We start from the raw sequence: 17,999 nt of genomic DNA, 5'->3' as shown, positions 1-17,999 counted from the left end.
CGGGCCCGGATTCCGACAAATGGCTAGAAGCCATGAAATCCGAGATAGGATCCATGTATGAAAACGAAGTATGGACTTTGACTGACTTGCCCGTTGAACGGCGAGCCATAGAAAATAAATGGATCTTTAAGAAGAAGACAGACGCGGATGGTAATGTGACCATCTATAAAGCTCGGCTTGTCGCTAAGGGTTATCAACAAGTTCAAGGGGTTGACTACGATGAGACTTTCTCACCGGTAGCGAAGCTAAAGTCCGTCCGAATCATGTTAGCAATTGCCGCATTCTATGATTATGAAATATGGCAAATGGACGTCAAAACGGCATTCCTTAATGGTTTCCTTAAGGAAGAAATGTATATGATGCAGCCGGAAGGTTTTGTCGATCCTAAGAATGCTGACAAGGTGTGCAAGCTCCAACGCTCGATTTATGGGCTGGTGCAAGCATCTCGGAGTTGGAACATTCGCTTTGATGAGATGATCAAAGCGTTTGGGTTTACGCAGACTTATGGAGAAGCCTGCGTTTACAAGAAAGTGAGTGGGAGCTCTGTAGCATTCCTCATACTATATGTAGATGACATACTTTTGATGGGAAATGATATAGAACTCTTGGACAGCATCAAGGCCTACTTGAATAAGAGTTTTTCAATGAAGGACCTTGGAGAAGCTGCTTATATATTAGGCATCAAGATCTATAGGGATAGATCGAGACGCCTCATAGGTCTTTCACAAAGCACGTACCTTGATAAAATTTTGAAGAAGTTCAAAATGGATCAGTCCAAGAAAGGGTTCTTGCCTGTTTTGCAAGGTATGAAATTGAGCTCGGCTCAATGCCCGACCACGGCAGAAGATATAGAAGAGATGAGTGTCATCCCCTATGCCTCAGGCGGTCAGGCGGTCCGGCAGCCGACTCTACACAGGGCGTCTCATCATCGACGCTCCCGCCTGTCTGATGGCCCAAGGAGATGATGCAACCTGGAGGTGGCACGCACGCATGGGACACCTGCACTTTCGTGCACTCCACACCATGTCAACGAAGCAGATGGCGCGTGGCATGCCCGTCATCAATCGTGTGGAGGAATAGTGTGATGGATGTGCACTTGGGAAGCAGCACCGAGCCTCATTTCCCCAGGCAACTGCATACCGCGCAGAGCGCGCGCTAGAGCTTGTGCACACGGACCTTTGCGGGTAGTTGATGATTTCAGTCGCTACATGTGGGTAGAGCTCCTGAAGACCAAGGACAAGGCATTTCAATGCTTCAAAAGGGTCAAGGCTTTGGCAGAAGCAGACGGCCGATGCAAGTTACGCGCCTTCCGCTCGGATCGCGGGGGGAGTTCAACTCCGGTGAATTCAAGGCGTACTGCGAAGAGGTCGGAGTCAAGCACTACACCACGGCCCCCTACTCACCTCAGCAAAATGGGGTAGTGGAACGGCGAAATCAAACCGTGGTGGAGATGGCTAGGTGCATGTTGAAGAGCATGAGCATGCCGTCGTTCTTCTGGGCAGAAGCAGTCAAGACAGCCGTCTACATTCTGAACCGCGCCCTCACATGCAGCCTGGATGGTGTCACCCCATACGAGGCGTGGCACGGCCGTAAACCCAGCGTGCATCATTTGCGTACGTTTGGGTGCACGGTTCATGTCAAGAGAGTCGGGCCTGGCATCAACAAGTTGAGCGATCGTTCGACGCCGATGGTCTTTGTTGCATACGAGGAGGGGTCCAAGGCCTACAGAGTGTACAATCCTGCGACGAAGAAGGTGCAGATCACGCGAGACGTGGTCTTTGAGGAAAACAGGCCGTGGACGTGGAGCGTCCAGAGCACGGGCGCGGACATGGCTGCACCGGCAACCTTCAGTGTGGTTTACACCACGGCACATGGTGTGCATGAGCTGGACAGCGGCATGGCAACACCGATGCACTCGCCGCATGCCAGCCCCAAGACCCCGGCACCTGCATCGTCATCGGCATCCCCCACACAGCCCGCATCAAAGGCGAGCGTGAGCGGCTCCTCACCCGAGTCGAGCGTGCTCAGCTCACCTCAAAGCGAGACGGAGACGCCATTTGCAGGATGGGAGATTCACTGGGCCACGCCACCAAGTCATGACGAGAACCTCCGTGATGTAGACACCGGAAATATTCGGTACCGGCGCATCTCCTGTGTCCTTGACGAGACAGAGGGCGAGGCAGTGCGTGAGGCGATGCTGCTCTGTCTGCTCAGCGCTGAGGAGCCGGCGAACGTCAACGAAGCACTGTCTGATGCTGTCTGGAAGGGTGCCATGGATGCTGAAATGGATTCCATTACCGAGAGCTGCACTTGGGAGCTCACCACTCTTCCTCGTGGGCGCAAGGCGATTGGGCTCAAGTGGGTCTATAAAGTGAAGCGTGATCCTGACGGCAATGTGATCAAGCACAAGGCACGTTTAGTGGCAAAGGGCTACGCGCAGAGAGAAGGCATTGACTTCGAGGAGGTATTCGCTCCTGTTGCAAGAATGGAGACCGTACGCATCTTCCTTGCTCTCGCTGCGCACTCAGGCTGGGAGGTGCACCATATGGATGTGAAATCAGCCTTTCTGAATGGTGAACTCTCTGAGGAAGTGTATGTGGGACAGCCACCAGGCTATGTCATTGCTGGAAGGGAAAGTCAAGTGTTGAAGCTGAATAAAGCACTATATGGTCTGCGTCAAGCTCCGAGGGCATGGTATGCAAAGCTCGACGAGACACTGAATACACTTGGGTTCACTAGAGGCCCTCTAGAGCATGCTGTTTATAGGAGAGGGGATGCACACTCATACCTACTTGTGGGAGTGTATGTCGATGATCTGATAATCACTGGCACCAGCAGAGATGACATTATTCAGTTCAAGAATCAAATGCAGCAGCTCTTTAAGATGAGTGATCTTGGTCTCCTTAGTTACTACCTGGGGATAGAAGTAGCTCAAACAGAAGGCTCAATTACATTGAGCCAGCGTAGCTATGCAGAGAAGATCCTTGAACTAGCTGGGATAGCAGAGTGCAACACTTGTCACACACCAATGGAATGCAGACTCAAGCTGAAAAAAGAAGATGAAGCCAAGCCGTTTGATCCCTCTCTCTACCGCAGTGTCATTGGAAGCTTGAGGTACTTGACTCACACGAGACCTGACATCACTTATTCAGTGGGCTTGGTGAGCAGATTCATGGAGAAACCGACGATGACTCACTGGACGGCAGTGAAACAGATCCTACAGTACGTGCAAGGTACACTCAGCTACGGGTGCTGCTATACACGAGGAGGAACTGATGGGCTGGTCGGATACAGTGATAGCGACCACGCCGGTGATGTTAGCGACAGGAAAAGCACTTCTGGTCAGGTGTTCTTCTTCGGTGGGAACCCTGTTTCATGGACCTCGCAGAAACAGAAGGTGGTAGCAATGAGCTCGTGTGAGGCGGAATATGTGGCAGCTGGAGCCACAACTTGTCAAGGCCTCTGGTTGAGCAGATTGCTTACTGAAATGAAGCGTGAGGTACCAATGAAGTTCAAACTTCTGGTTGATAATAGGTCAGCAATTGCTTTGGCAAAGAATCCTACTCACCATGACAGGAGCAAGCACATAGATGTGAAGTATCACTTCATACGGGAGTGTGTGGAAGAGAAACAGTTGGAGCTTGATCATGTTGGTACTAATGATCAACTTGCTGACATACTGACAAAAGCTTTGGGTCATGTGAGACATGTTGAAATGCGGCAGAGGCTGGGCATCAGGGAGATCAGCAAGGCGAATGGAGATTAAGGGGGAGAAATGTTGACCTAAGCTCCATCACACGTGAGAGTGTGTGTGTCTTCTAGTTTGCTTTGATTAGAATAAGCAATGCATAGCTGTTGATGTGATGTCCACATGCAGCATGCACGTAGGAGTAGGGAGAGCGGGCCGAGTCTTGCACGATCGCCCCGTTTCATTTTCTGTTCTGGTTTTCCCGGTCAGCGTGGCACGCTAGCGTTGTGGAGGTCGTGGGATGGCGCGACAACTCCGGATCGCAGCGGGCTGGCCGGGTTAGTTAGATAGTTTGCTTGTAAACACAATAATCAGATCAATAGAACTACGGAAAAGCTGGGGAGTCCGCCCGGCGCAAAAACACACTATCTTCTTCCTCTCATTCATCTCTCTCGCCCTACTCGATCGCCTCAACAACGACAAGAGGTAAATTTTAGAGATGTAATTGGGGATTGATATAAGAGATGCAGGCTCATGGCCGAGGTCATTAACGCCATCGAAGGGAAGGTGCTCCTGGATGGCACAGTGCGCCCGCTGGATGGTGACGCACATGCCCTACTCCAAGAGGCGGGTGGAGTACAGCCGGGGCACCAGTGCCATTACCTTCTGGAGTTTTCTTACTTGGTCTTGTTCTGTTACAGCACTTCTCAAATGCTGAGTTTCCATGTTCAATCATGCAAAGTCCATCTGACCACTTCCTGAGAGCAATCAATACAGACTTCGACAGAATCATAGCCATGTGCAAAAATCTGCAGGTATCTTTTGATTTTTACTCTGACATAATTTCTGATATTATCTTTAGTCATTTTACTCAATTTGATGGCAAAATGTTCCTTTGTTGTGAGAGATAAAAAGCTTTGTAGTTATTAACAGGATGATCAAGGGGATTTCTCATGAGTGAGCATGGACACTGCTGTGGCAATCCGGACACTAGAAGCAACATACAAATCATCGGCTGAAGCTGCCTCTGTTGAATTGATGATTGCAAATTGATTGAGAAGGTACTAATGCTCCACACCCTAGAATAATGAAAATGCCATCTATGTCACCCCTTCCACAAACACATAATTGATACTTATATTCCTGAGTAGGAATTCTACAATCAACCATGTTAGATTGAGAAATAGGACACTGCAATATCCATGAACCATGATAGTGAATAAACTATTGTCTACATGGTGTGATGCAGGAAGGTCCTTACTTGAAAAGCAAAGGCAAAGCCAGTGATGCAGCGAGAATTGGGATTCTCACTTGGAGATCATTGCTAATTATGTCAAGAGACTGGAAGTACTTCTGGAGCAGGCTTGTCTTGTATATGCTGCTTGCCCTCTCAATTGGCACCATATTTATCGACATTGGTCATTCATTGTCATCTGTAGTGGTTAGTGTCACTGCAGCATTATGTTCCGATTTACTGGATATTTTTATTTCTTGATTAAATTTACTGTTTTTGTGATTTGAGGCTCAATGTTCACTTTGTTTTGACAGGTTAGGATTTCTGCGATATTTGTGTTTGTTTCATTTCTCGTCCTTTTGAGTGTTTGTGGAGTACCTGCTCATATTGATGAGATCAAAGTCAGTTTGTTTTTAATCTTCCAAGCAGAATCGCAACATTATGGCCACATCCTTCCTAATAAATTTTATTTCTAAAATTGTGATTTATTGCTGAATGATGTCTTCTTATTCACCGTAGACTTTGTAAAATCATAGCAATATTAGGTACTAACATTTAATTCCGTCTATGCAGATATATTCCCATGAGGATTCAAATCGGCATTCTGGGACATTGGTTTTCCTGCTGGGCCACTTCCTATCCAGCATCCCCTTCCTATTTCTGGTGTCCATTTCGTCGTCGTTGGTTTTCTACTTCCTGATAGGCCTCAGGAATGAGTTCAGCTTCCTTATGTACTTTATAATCACCATCTTTACGTGCCTGTTGGCTAACGAGGCACTTATGATGATTGTTGCCTACATCTGGCTTGAAACTTACAAGTGCACCTTAACCCTGATTTGCTTATATGTGAGTTTCCATCTTGGTCTTCTTTCAAGTGGGCACAAATATCGAATGTACAACCATTAAATAACCATGGCTACTTCAGGTTGTCATGATGCTGGTGGCTGGGTATTTTCGGATCCGAGACGCAATACCAGTGGCCGTGTGGAACTATCCGCTGTCCTACATTTCATTCCATACATACGCCGTCCAGGTAAGTTATATATGGCCATCGTATGTAACCTACATAAACTCTATGCCCATCTTGCTTCAACTGGGTCAGGCGTGCTCACGAGCAATGCTGCTGCAGGGCTTGGTCGAGAACGAGTATGTCGATACATCATTTGCAGTTGGGGCTACAATGACGATACCCGGTGTGCAGGCTGTCCGAGGCTCGTATGGCATATCATCATCGACAGGTGCAAAGTGGATGAATCTCCTTGTTTTGTTCCTGATGGCGATCGGCTACCGGGTCGTCTTGTACGTTTTACTTCGTCTAGATGTGAGGAGACATGTGAGGCTTGGCAAGTGCTCCTGCTGGCCCAGCATCCACACTAGTGCAGCTCCAAAGTGAGTTAGCCCTGAGCGGCCGAGTGTGCTGATGCTGTAAGAAGACTCTTTTTGTGTTTGGGTGTGACTGTTCATATGCATGTATACATGTGTGATTGCTTCCTAGGTAGGCATATCTGACGCATCCAAAGTAGAAGAGAAACATGAAGAGAATTGGGGTAACATATATACTGTATGTATCATGGTTAATTTGAGAACTGAAGAAATGAATCATGATTTGGTCATTTACTCTCTTGTCCATTCCTTTTTGGCACTGAGTATTGCTTCCTTTGTGGCCTTGTTGTCTCTCACAAGTTTGATCTTCCTGGTTGGATCTGATGACATTGACGGTTGAGTAATGATCCCCTCTTGAAGGTGTTTTCTTTGAGTGTTGTAGACGATGGGGCTCGGCACGTCTGGGGCTGTGCCAACAGGCATTTCCATGTCAGTAGGTTTGTGGCATTGTAGATGATGTTGAATGTGCCTGAGATGAAGCTTGGCATTGTAGTCATTGAGCAATAACAGATTGTCTCTTGTTAAATCCATTGGTGCTTATGAATATACTCCCTCCGTTCCGAATTACTTGTCTTGGATTTGTCTAGATACGGATGTATCTAGACTCATTTTAGTGCTAGATACCTCCGTATCTAGACAAATCTAAGACAAGTAATTCGGAACGGAGGGAGTAGTTGGAGACAAGTGGATAATTGAGTCAAGATATGAAAGGTTCTAACTGTGTACATGGAGAACAATCTCACCGGGGGATAATCTCAGAGGTATCGGTGACATACACGATCAGCAAAAGATGAGAAAATGTCATCCCAAATGAAAAAGAAATCCATATATATAGACGAGGGGATCATGACACTTCCACTACCCTAGTACAAAAGGTACTAGTTGCTGAAATCCAAACGATCTCAACCATCTGACATAATCAAGCCCAGGGACTCATGATGAATTTATTGAAAAGGTAAAAATGATGACACATGTGCAACCTGGTTTACTGAAATCAGCAAATGATAGACATCATAGTGTATTGCCATGCGGTTCTTCTAATCGGCCATAGTGAGTCTGGTTATGTTTTTCTTCCTCTTGAGCGAAATGAGTTTGATCTTGTTGTTTGGCCGATTCCTTCGCATGCCCCTGAAAAACTTGACCAACGGATCGACAGAAGCATCACCATCTCGGTGTATGATTTCAGTAAGCCTGAGGTTGTTGCACTTGAAATGCGCCAGGTCCTTAGAATATGATTGACGGCGTTTCACCACCTCCTTTGTAGATTGGAAATCCGAGACCTGTTGAGCAGCGCAGAGGAATGGAATACCAATATATTACGGAAAGTTTCGGGTTATGGTAATTAGTTGTTGATGAAAGAAGTAGCGGACCTTGCAATGGTGCAGAGTGAGCTTCTGCAGGTTAGGCGAGTTGTGCAGGTATTGGCGCAGCCCAAGGAAGTCGCGTTGATATGGCACCCGTCTAGAGAAAAGCTTGTGATCAGGTTCTCAAACTTGAATACAGGAAGATCCTCATGACTCCCAAAGAACAGCAACTGAGAACAAAATCAACCATACAGGCATTCATTTTAATGGCTCTTGAGATATAGAAAAATGCAAACTGAATAATAAATAGAAGTGGTATCAATCAAGAAGAAGATATACCGTGACCGGAAAATGCGCCAAGCGCAAGGTTGTCACATTAGACACCGTGAGAAGAATGTTGAGTTGTTCTTCGGCGCTCTGGTAAATCCAGGGCACATGAATGGACGCATCGAGAAGAGACGGCATGGTATGTGGCTGAGTGGTGTCAAGAATGTGCTCAAACTGCTCGCCGGTCAGGCGAAGAGAAACAAGAGCAGGGGCCTCTATAATCAACTTGAAAACCTCGAGATCTTCCACGGTGTGCTCGCCATCGACGATGGTCAATTTCTTGAGGGAGGAGGAGATGATCTTAGCATTGCTGGTGAGCGAGTGGCAGCACATGTTGAGTTTCAGATCCTCGAGAGCAGGGCAGCCGGAGCTGATATGGCTGGCAAGGTCATTCAGTTCCAACTGCAGGCGGGAAAGATGCAACTTTCTGAGCCGGCGGGGCCATGCATCTTGACCTATGTCGCGGCGGAGCCAACGGTCGCCGACGACAACGGTGGCCCCGTGCAGCCGGAGCTCTTCCAGGATCGTGAAGTTATGGCCGCGTAGGAGGTTGGCTGTGAAGTCGTCAAAACCGCGGCGGGTATATCTACGGTCGATGTCGAGGCACGGCACGGCGCGCCAGAGGTCCCTCCACCGCGTGGACAGCACGCACGTCCGCCCCGTCTGCTGGGCCTTGAGGCGCGACAGGATGGCGCGGAGGAGGTCGTCCGGCAGCGCGCTCAGCCGGTCATCGCCCGCGCCAGCGCCACCGTCCCCGCCGTCTTCTGCATCGCGTGGACGCTTCAACTCCGCGGAGGCGTCCGTGGAGCCAAGCATTTCCATTGTTCTGGATTGCTGCGCCAAGTAGTTAAGGGAGACGACTAATCTGCTGGGTGTGGCTGCGCCGCCGCCGCCATGACCGTGGTCCGTGGAGAAAGATGGGGATCGGGGGATGAGAGACAGGTTAATGGGCGTTGGGTTTGGGGCCCTTTCTGGTGGGCTACTGTATAGAACGGGCCCATTCTATCCTCTTTTTTCTTTCTTTATCTTGTTTCAAAGTTTTTTTTCTACTTCCCCTTTTTCTCTATTTCCTTTTTATATTTTCCTAATTTTTTATGTTATTATGTTTCCCTATTATTAATATAATACAGCCCTCTCCACTTGTCAATCTTAAATGTCTTTTATGGTTTTCTAGAACTTTCCTATAGTATTTGTAAACAATATTATTATTTTATGTGATAGCAAAAACAAATTTATCTTCCAATACTTTTCAGGAGCCGTGAGAACGTTTTATTTGAAAAGCATGAACCTTTTTATTTTACGTACATAAATGGTGGAACATATATCTAAGAAAAATGTGGACCATCATTCTTTTTCAAGACTATCTCTGAATCTCGTTAGTGTTTTTCATTCACCTTTGCGTGCTAGTACTTAGTTTCCACACCGAGCAACTCCAACCATGAAGAAAAGCTCAAGGCCACAGAAGGTGATAAGCTACCAAAATCATATGGTCAACGGCGACGGGGAGTGATCAACAGGGTATATGGAGAGGGATGGGGATCCCCTATTTGCCTCTGTATTTGGAATCAAAGCAAAATGAGGTCAGAATGGAGGTTTATAGAACATTTAGGTGAGGATTGGAGTGGGTTTTGCTCTCAAAACCCCCAAAATGTAGGATGACACGAAGACATGGGTTTGCTTGGAATTGCCCTTTAAAGATAACTTAATGCCAAAATTTCTAGACATCAATCATTGAGGCCATGTCACATGTTTATATTCTAAATAGTCATAAATTTAAGGATCTCATGATAAATTATAAATATTTAGTCACGCATATGCACACATCAATCCAGGAAAATGGGGTCATGGCAAAAAAAAGTGTGCCAGAGATTACGAAATGGTACCAAAACATATAAGTTTCTTGTGGTGGGACCAACCCACCAGGGTTCAAATTTTAGATTTGGCATTGGTAGTAGCATTTTCGGTTCTTACTCGTCAATGTAAGTTCTTACTTCGGTTCGTTCCGTGTGGATGTGTCGTGAATTTGCGATGGGTTGATCATCGATTTTTCTTCTTGAGAGGTATGTTTGCTTCGTGCCGATGAGAGCGCTCGCTGGTGGTTTTGTTTGATTGGGTGAGCCGTATATCGTGGCCACTGCCGTTCGTTGCGTCCAGGTTTGCGCTTTTTGTTTGTTATGTATGTTTGATTACATACGCCGTCCAGGTAAGTTATATATTCTCTTTGTGGCGGTTGATCCATGCGTCGTGTTTGTATTCATGCTTTCTTGCTACGAATCTTTATATTTGGTTGTTGGATGGTGTGCGCGTGCTGGGGTTTCTTTTGTGGTTCCTGTTTTCGGTAGAGTGGTCAGAACCTCTTCGTAAGTGTTGGCCGTGCGAGGAGTAGGCCGGGCTCACCTGTGAAGCTAGTGAATACGCTGACGTGCTTGCCGAACCGGTAGAGCCGAACCAGGTAGGTCGTTTCAGGCAGACGGCCTGTTTTTGGTCGGACAGTCTCGTGTGGAGATGATGGTTAGTGCTTGCCTACTAACCTAAGACAGTCACAGACGTTTGGACATGTAGGCTACTTGTTTTTTGGGGGGTCAAAACTTTTGGTGACGGTGTGTTCGGTAATCGCTTGGATGGTAGGACGACCTGTGGTGGGCGGATGCTGAGTACAGGTCAAGCATATTGTGCCAACTGCATGTTAAACCTAGAATCATACTAAGTGCATTTGATTCAAGTTGAATGTTGCCATTTCAAGAAACAAATTGGTGTGATGTGTGCTGAATGGTTAACCTAGAAACATGGAAGACACACTTGACAAAAAAACCCAATAGAACTGGTGTCTCTTATAGATATTTTGCTTATTCCAGCATATTCTATCGATACTTTTACTTACACTAAAATAGTGCACTAGAAACCCATATCAAGTTTAGTGCTCTCTGACATGATATTTTAAAATACACACATGTATAGTTCATCGATGAGCCATAAATAATTATGTAAAGACAAATGATTTTGTTATTTTCCATGTTAACATGATCTAAACAATGCGGTTGAAAAAATAAATAATAAAAGGCAATGTCTCAAATATAAAACAATCAACATTACTTTCTTTAACGTATAAGTTTTAAATGCAGTGCAACGACATCTTCCCAGATTAATGTTAAAACTACATATAAAACAAATAATGTATCATAAAATTGAACAACATTGTTATGTGGTTAATTTCATAATTGAATAGAAAATTATGCTACTTACAATTGTACGTCAAAGTAATGAGTTCTAAATAAGTACAAAACAGTAATATAAATAAGTAATAAATGATTTCATTTAAATTGGTCTGGCCCCACTAATTTAGTATAGTTTCGGTAAAAAAAGTAGAGTCCAAAAATGGCCCTAAGGTTGTGATTGTTGCCTTAAGCTGGGCCGTCATGTCTACGTTTGCGTGAGACGATTATGATCGAGGACCTATGCCACGATTCTAAGGATATAAGTGCAGTACATGGCATTCAATTCATTCATAAATTTTGCTCTAAGGATATAAGTGAAGTACAAGAGTGTATAATAAACTATTCCAAAAAGATATAAGTGAAGATTAAAGAATACTTAAGAAAATTAAGTATGTATGAAAAGACTCTTCAGATAAAAAAAATCAGATTTAAGGATTATATCAAACAACAACAAAACAAAAAGACGCTCCAAGAAAAACACATATTATGTGACGAATAAAAATATGACTCCAATTGAAGTTACCGATAAATAAAGAGAGAATGCCTTCCGGGGCATCCCAAAGCTTACGTTTACCTTGGGGTGCCTTGGACATCCCCCAAGCTTAGGGTATTGCCACGCCTTATTCTCCTTCTATCATCATCTCACCTAGAACTTGAAAACTTCAATCACACAAAACTTAACGGAACTCATGAGATAGTTTAGTATGATAAAAAATAAATCATTCACTTTGGTACTGTCAAGACACGTTTCATAATTTTCCCCACATAATGCCTACGGTATTCTATAATTACCACAGATTATATCACTTAATATAAGCTATATGTAAACTCAAAAACAAGCAAACAAAGAAAACTAGACAAATCTGTCAAAAACAAAACAACACATAAAGGTCTAATTTCTTGTTATATTTTTGTAACTCCAAAACTACTGAAAAATTAAGGCAACGCAGACAAAAAATCAGCAATTGATAACATTGCAGTAGAAAAAGACTTAACTTCACATTATCGAAAGAAAAGATACAAAACATGATTACTACAGTAACATTAATCATGTAAAAACACAAAAACAATAAGGGTAAATATTGGTTTGCATCCCAACAAGCGCTTTTATTTAAGGCCTTTAAGATAGGCATTATAATTTTAATGATACTCACATAAAAGTAAAGAATTGATACATAAAGGAGAGCAGCGATTCGGTGCCCAACCTCATTCGCACCCGTGATGAAGAAAACATTCCAACAAATACTAGAAAAATTCAAAAAATTCCAATTTCTTACATGGTAGATAATTTGGTGCGTGAGGTGCACTCCAAATTTCAGATCATCTGGACATCTGGGAAGATCTCGGCAAAAAAGACAAATTTGGGGTCTGTAAAAAAGTTTACCATTCTGACCCAATTTGTCTTTTTTTGCTGAGAGCTACTGGCATGTCCAAATGATCTGAAATTTGGGGAGCACCTCATGCGCCAAATTATCTACCATGCAAAAAAGTTTGGATATTTTTGTTTTTTTGTGTGAATTTTTTCTTGACCGAGTGCAGTAGAGCCTGAGCTTAGAAATGAATATACACACATAAACAAAGCATTATGAAGCATATATCAAACACATTTAAGCCTAACCCACCTTCCTATGCGTAGGAATCTTATAAACAAACAATTTGTTGGAGAAAGAATTAACTAGCATAGAAAGGTAAAACAAGTGTAACTTCGAGCCCAGCCAGCGTGCTCAGGCTAGCAGCCCAAGCATGGCCCAGGGGTTTCAATCAAGCCCTTATTTTTTTGATTTATATTTCAATCATAGCCCCAAGCCCTCTTCATTCAGTTCCTTCCATTTGCCCATGAAACAAGGCGCACAAGTCCTATTGATGGTGACAGGTGGTCGAAATCATATGGTCAACAATGACAGTGATTGATTGATAAGGTTTGGGGATGGACATGGCGCCCCTATTCCCCTTATATTTGGGGATCAAAGGGAAATGTGGTTGCATAGAGGTCCTACAATAGGGAGGTGGACGAAGGGGGCGACTGGAGATGTCTTTCTGCTCTGAACCCCAAAAGGAATGTCAAAAATATGGGGGCATGGTTGTGTTGGGGAACGTAGCAGAAATTCAAAATTTTCCTACATGTCACCAAGATCTATCTATGGAGTCATCTAGCAACGAGGGAGGAGTGGATCTACATACCCTTGTAGATCGCGCGCGGAAGCGTTCAAGAGAACGGGGTTGATGGAGTCGTACTCGTCGTGATCCAAATCACCGATGATCCTAGCGCCGAACGGACGGCACCTCCGCGTTCAACACACGTACGGAGCAGCGACGTCTCCTCCTTCTTGATACAGCAAGGGGGAGGAGAGGTTGATGGAGATCCAACAGCACGACGGCGTGGTGGTGGAAGTAGCGGGATTCCAACAGGGCTTCGCCAAGCGCTGTGGGAGGAGGGAGATGTGTCATGGGAGGGAGAGGGAGGCGCCAGGGCTTAGGTTAGGTTGCCCTCCCTTTCCTCCACTATATATAGGGCCAAGGGAGAGGGGGGCGCAGCCTTGGCCCTTCCTCCAAGGAAGGGTGCGGCCAGGGAGGAGTCCCTCCTCCCCAAGGCACCTCGGAGGTGCCTTCCCCCTTTAGGACTCTTCCTTTTCCTCTTCTCTTGGCGCATGGGCCTCTTGGGGCTGGTGCCCTTGGCCCATATAGGCCAAGGCGCACCCCCTACAGCCCATGTGGCCCCCCGGGGCAGGTGGCCCCACCCGGTGGACCCCCGGGACCCTTCCGGTGGTCCCGGTACAATACCGGTGACCCCGAAACTTGTCCCGATAGCTGAAATAGCACTTCCTATATATAATTCTTTACCTCCGGACCATTCCGGAACTCCTCGTGACATCCGGGATCTCATCCGGGACTCCGAACAACTTTCGGGTTACCGCATACTAATATCTCTATAACCCTAGCGTCACCGAACCTTAAGTGTGTAGACCCTACGGGTTCGGGAGACATGCAGACATGACCGAGATGACTCTCCGGTCAATAACCAACAGCGGGATCTGGATACCCATGTTGGCTCCCACATGTTCCACGATGATCTCATCGGATGAAACATGATGCCAAGGACTTAATCAATCCCGTATACAATTCCCTTTGTCTAGCGGTACGATACTTTCCCGAGATTCGATCGTCGGTATCCCGATACCTTGTTCAATCTCGTTACCGGCAAGTCTCTTTACTCGTTACGTAACACATCATCCCGTCATAAACTCCTTGATCACATTGTGCACATTATGATGATGTCCTACCGAGTGGGCCCAGAGATACCTCTCCGTTTACACGGAGTGACAAATCCCAGTCTCGATTCGTGCCAACCCAACAGACACTTTCGGAGATACCTGTAGTGTACCTTTATAGCCACCCAGTTACGTTGTGACGTTTGGCACACCCAAATCACTCCTACGGTATCCGGGAATTGCACAATCTCATGGTCTAAGGAAATGATACTTGACATTAGAAAAGCTTTAGCATACGAACTACACGATCTTTGTGCTAGGCTTAGGATTGGGTCTTGTCCATCACATCATTCTCCTAATGATGTGATCCCGTTATCAATGACATCCAATGTCCATGGTCAGGAAACCGTAACCATCTATTGATCAACAAGCTAGTCAACTAGAGGCTTACTAGGGACATGGTGTTGTCTATGTATCCACACATGTATCTGAGTTTCCTATCAATACAATTCCAGCATGGATAATAAACGATTATCATGAACAAGGAAATATAATAATAACTAATTTATTATTGCCTCTAGGGCATATTCCCAATAGTCTCCCACTTGCACTAGAGTCAATAATCCAGTTCACATCGATATGTGATTAACACTCAAGGTCACATCCCCATGTGACTAACACCCAAAGAGTTTACTAGAGTCAATAATCTAGTTCACATTACCATGTGATTAACACTCGATGAGTTCTGGGTTTGATCATGTTATGCTTGTGAGAGATGTTATAGTCAACGGGTCTGAATCTTCCAGATCCGTATGTACTTCGCAAATCTCTATGTCATCTTGTAGATGCAGCTACTACGCTACATTTGGAGCTATTCCAAATAACTGTTCTACTATAGGAATCCATTTTACTACTCAGAATAATCTGGATTAGTGTCAAAGTTTGCATCGGCGTAACCTTTTACGACGAACTCTTTTACCACCTCCATAATCGAGAAAATTCCTTAGTCCACTAGTTACTAAGGATAACTTTGGCCGCTGTCCTATGATCCATTCTTAGATCACTCTTGTACCCCTTGACTGACTCATGGCAAGGCACATTTCAGGTGCGGTACACAGTATAGCATACTGTAGAGCCTATGTCTTAAGCATAGGGGACGACCTTCGTCCTTTCTCTCTATTCTGCCGTGGTCGAGCTTTAAGTCTTAACTTCATACCTTACAACTCAGGCAAGAACTCCTTCTTTGACTGATCCATCTTGAACACCTTCAAGATCATGTCAAGGTATGTGCTCATTTGAAAGTACCATTAAGCGTTTTGATCTATCCTTATAGATCTTGATGCTCAATGTTCAAGTAGCTTAATCCAGGCTTTCCATCGAAAAATACTTTCCAAATAACCCTATATGCTTTCCAGAAATTCTACGTCATTTCTGATCAACAATATGTCAACAACATATATTCATCAGAAATTCTATAGTGCTCCCACTCACTTCTTTGGAAATACAAGTTTCTCATAAACTTTGTATAAACCCAAAATCTTTGATCATCTCATCAAAGCATACATTCCAACTCCGAGATGCTTACTCCAGTCCTTAGAGGGATTGCTGGAGCTTTGCATACTTATTAGCATCTTTCAGGATTGACAAAACCTTCCGGTTGTATCACATACAACCTTTCCTCAAGAAAATCGTCGAGGAAACAATGTTTTTTTTGACATCCTATCTGCAAGATTTCATAAATAATGCAGTAATCGCTAATATAATTCCAACAGAATCTTAGCATCGCTACGAGTGAGAAAGTCTCATCATAGTCAACTCCTTGAACTTGTCGGAAAAAATCTTAACGACAAGTCGAGCTTTCTTAATGGTGATACTTACCATCATTGTCCGTCTTCCTTTTAAAATCCATCTGTACTCAATAGCCTTACGACCATCGAGTAGTTCTTCCAAAGTCTACACTTTCTTTTCATACATGGATCCTCTCTCGGATTTTATGGCCTCGAGCCATTTATCGGAATCCGGGCCCACCATCGCTTCTCCATAGCTCGTAGGTTCATTGTTGTCTAGCAACATGATTTCCAAGACAGGATTACGTACCACTCTGAAGTAGTACGCATCCTTGTCATCCCACGAGGTTTGGTAGTGACTTGATCTGAAGTTTCATGATCACTATCATAAGCTTCCACTTCAATTGGTGTAGGTGCCACAGGAACAACTTCCTGTGCCCTGCCACACACTAGTTGAAGAGACGGTTTATTAACCTCATCAAGTCTCCACCATCCTCCCACTCAATTCTTTCGAGAGAAACTTTTCCTCGAGAAAGGACCCGATTCTAGAAACAATCCCTTATTGCTTTCGGATCTGAGACAGGAGGTATACCCAACTATTTTGGGTGTCCTATGAAGATGCATTTATCCGCTTTGGGTTCGAGCTTATCAGCCTGAAACTTTTTCACATAAGCGTCGCAGCCCCAAACTTTTAAGAAATGACAGCTTAGGTTTCTCTAAACCATAGATCATACGGTGTCATCTCATCGGAATTACGTGGTGCCCTATTTAAAGTGAATGTGGTTGTCTCTAATGCCTAACCCATAAACTATCGTGGTAATTCGATAAGAGACATCATGGTATGCATCATATCCAATAGGGTGCAGTTATGATGTTCGGACACACCATCACACTATGGTGTTCCAGGCTGTATTAGTTGTGAAACAATTTCCACAATGTCTTAATTCTGTGCCAAACTCGTAATTCAGATATTCATTTCTATGATCATATCATAGATCTTTTATCCTCTTGTCACGACGATCTTTCAACTTCACCCTGAAATTACTCGAACCTTTCAATAATTCAGACTCGTGATTCATCAAGTAAATGTACTCAACATCTACTCAAACCATCTGTGAAGTAAGAACATAACGATGTCCACTACACGCCTCAGCACTCATTGGACTGCACACATCAAAATGTATTACTTCCAACAAGTTGCTTTCTAGTTCCATTTTACTGAAAAACGAGGCTTTCAGTCATCTTGCCCATGTGGTATGATTTGCATGTCTCAAGTGATTCAAAATCAAGTGAGTCCAAACGATCCATCTGCATGGAGTTTCTTCATGCATATACACCAATAGACATCGTTCGCATGTCTCAAACCTTTCAAAAACGAGTGAGCCCAAAGATCCATCAACATGGAGCTTCTTCATGCGTTTTATACCGATATGACTTAAGTGGCAGTGCCACAAGTAGGTGGTACTATCATTACTATCTTTTGGCATGAACATGTGTATCACTACGATCGAGATTCAATAAACCATTCATTTCAGGTGTAAGACCATTTGAAGGTATTATTCAAATAAACAGAGTAACCATTATTCTCTTTAAATGAATAACCGTATTGCGATAGACATAAGCCAATCATGTCTATGCTCAACGCAAACACCAAATAACAATTATTTAGGTTTTAATACCAATCTCGATGGTAGAGGGAGCGTGCGATGCTTGATCATATCAACCCTGGAAACACTTCCAACACATATCGTCAGCTCACCTTTAGCTAGTCTCCGTTTATTCCGTAGCCTTTTGTTTCGAGTTACTAACACTTAGCAACCGAACCGGTATCTAATACCCTGGTGCTACTAGG

General features: G+C 44.5%; 1 protein-coding gene and 2 pseudogenes across 1 annotated transcript; 2 read left to right on the top strand and 1 right to left on the bottom strand.

Moving 5' to 3' along the window:
• The first annotated feature begins 3,028 nt into the window (after positions 1-3,028).
• On the top strand, positions 3,029-3,766 carry LOC147977415 (secreted RxLR effector protein 161 pseudogene; annotated as a pseudogene).
• Positions 3,767-4,222: 456 nt separating this feature from the next.
• On the top strand, positions 4,223-6,315 carry LOC147977414 (ABC transporter G family member 3-like; annotated as a pseudogene).
• A 1,332-nt stretch (positions 6,316-7,647) lies between these two features.
• On the bottom strand, positions 7,648-8,758 carry LOC147977413 (F-box/LRR-repeat protein At3g26922-like). The gene is made up of 2 exons (XM_087521162.1): positions 7,949-8,758; positions 7,648-7,839 (listed from the first exon to the last, which is right to left on the bottom strand). Exons 1-2 carry the CDS (start codon positions 8,756-8,758, stop codon positions 7,648-7,650), a joined length of 1,002 nt encoding a protein of 333 aa, XP_087377288.1.
• Between the last annotated feature and the right edge of the window lie 9,241 nt (positions 8,759-17,999).

This window comes from Triticum urartu, chromosome 4A (assembly GCF_056163025.1).
Source record: "Triticum urartu cultivar PI428250 chromosome 4A, HENAU_Tu73, whole genome shotgun sequence".
Taxonomy (NCBI): domain Eukaryota; kingdom Viridiplantae; phylum Streptophyta; class Magnoliopsida; order Poales; family Poaceae; genus Triticum; species Triticum urartu.
This window is presented reverse-complemented; position numbering and strand designations above follow the sequence as displayed.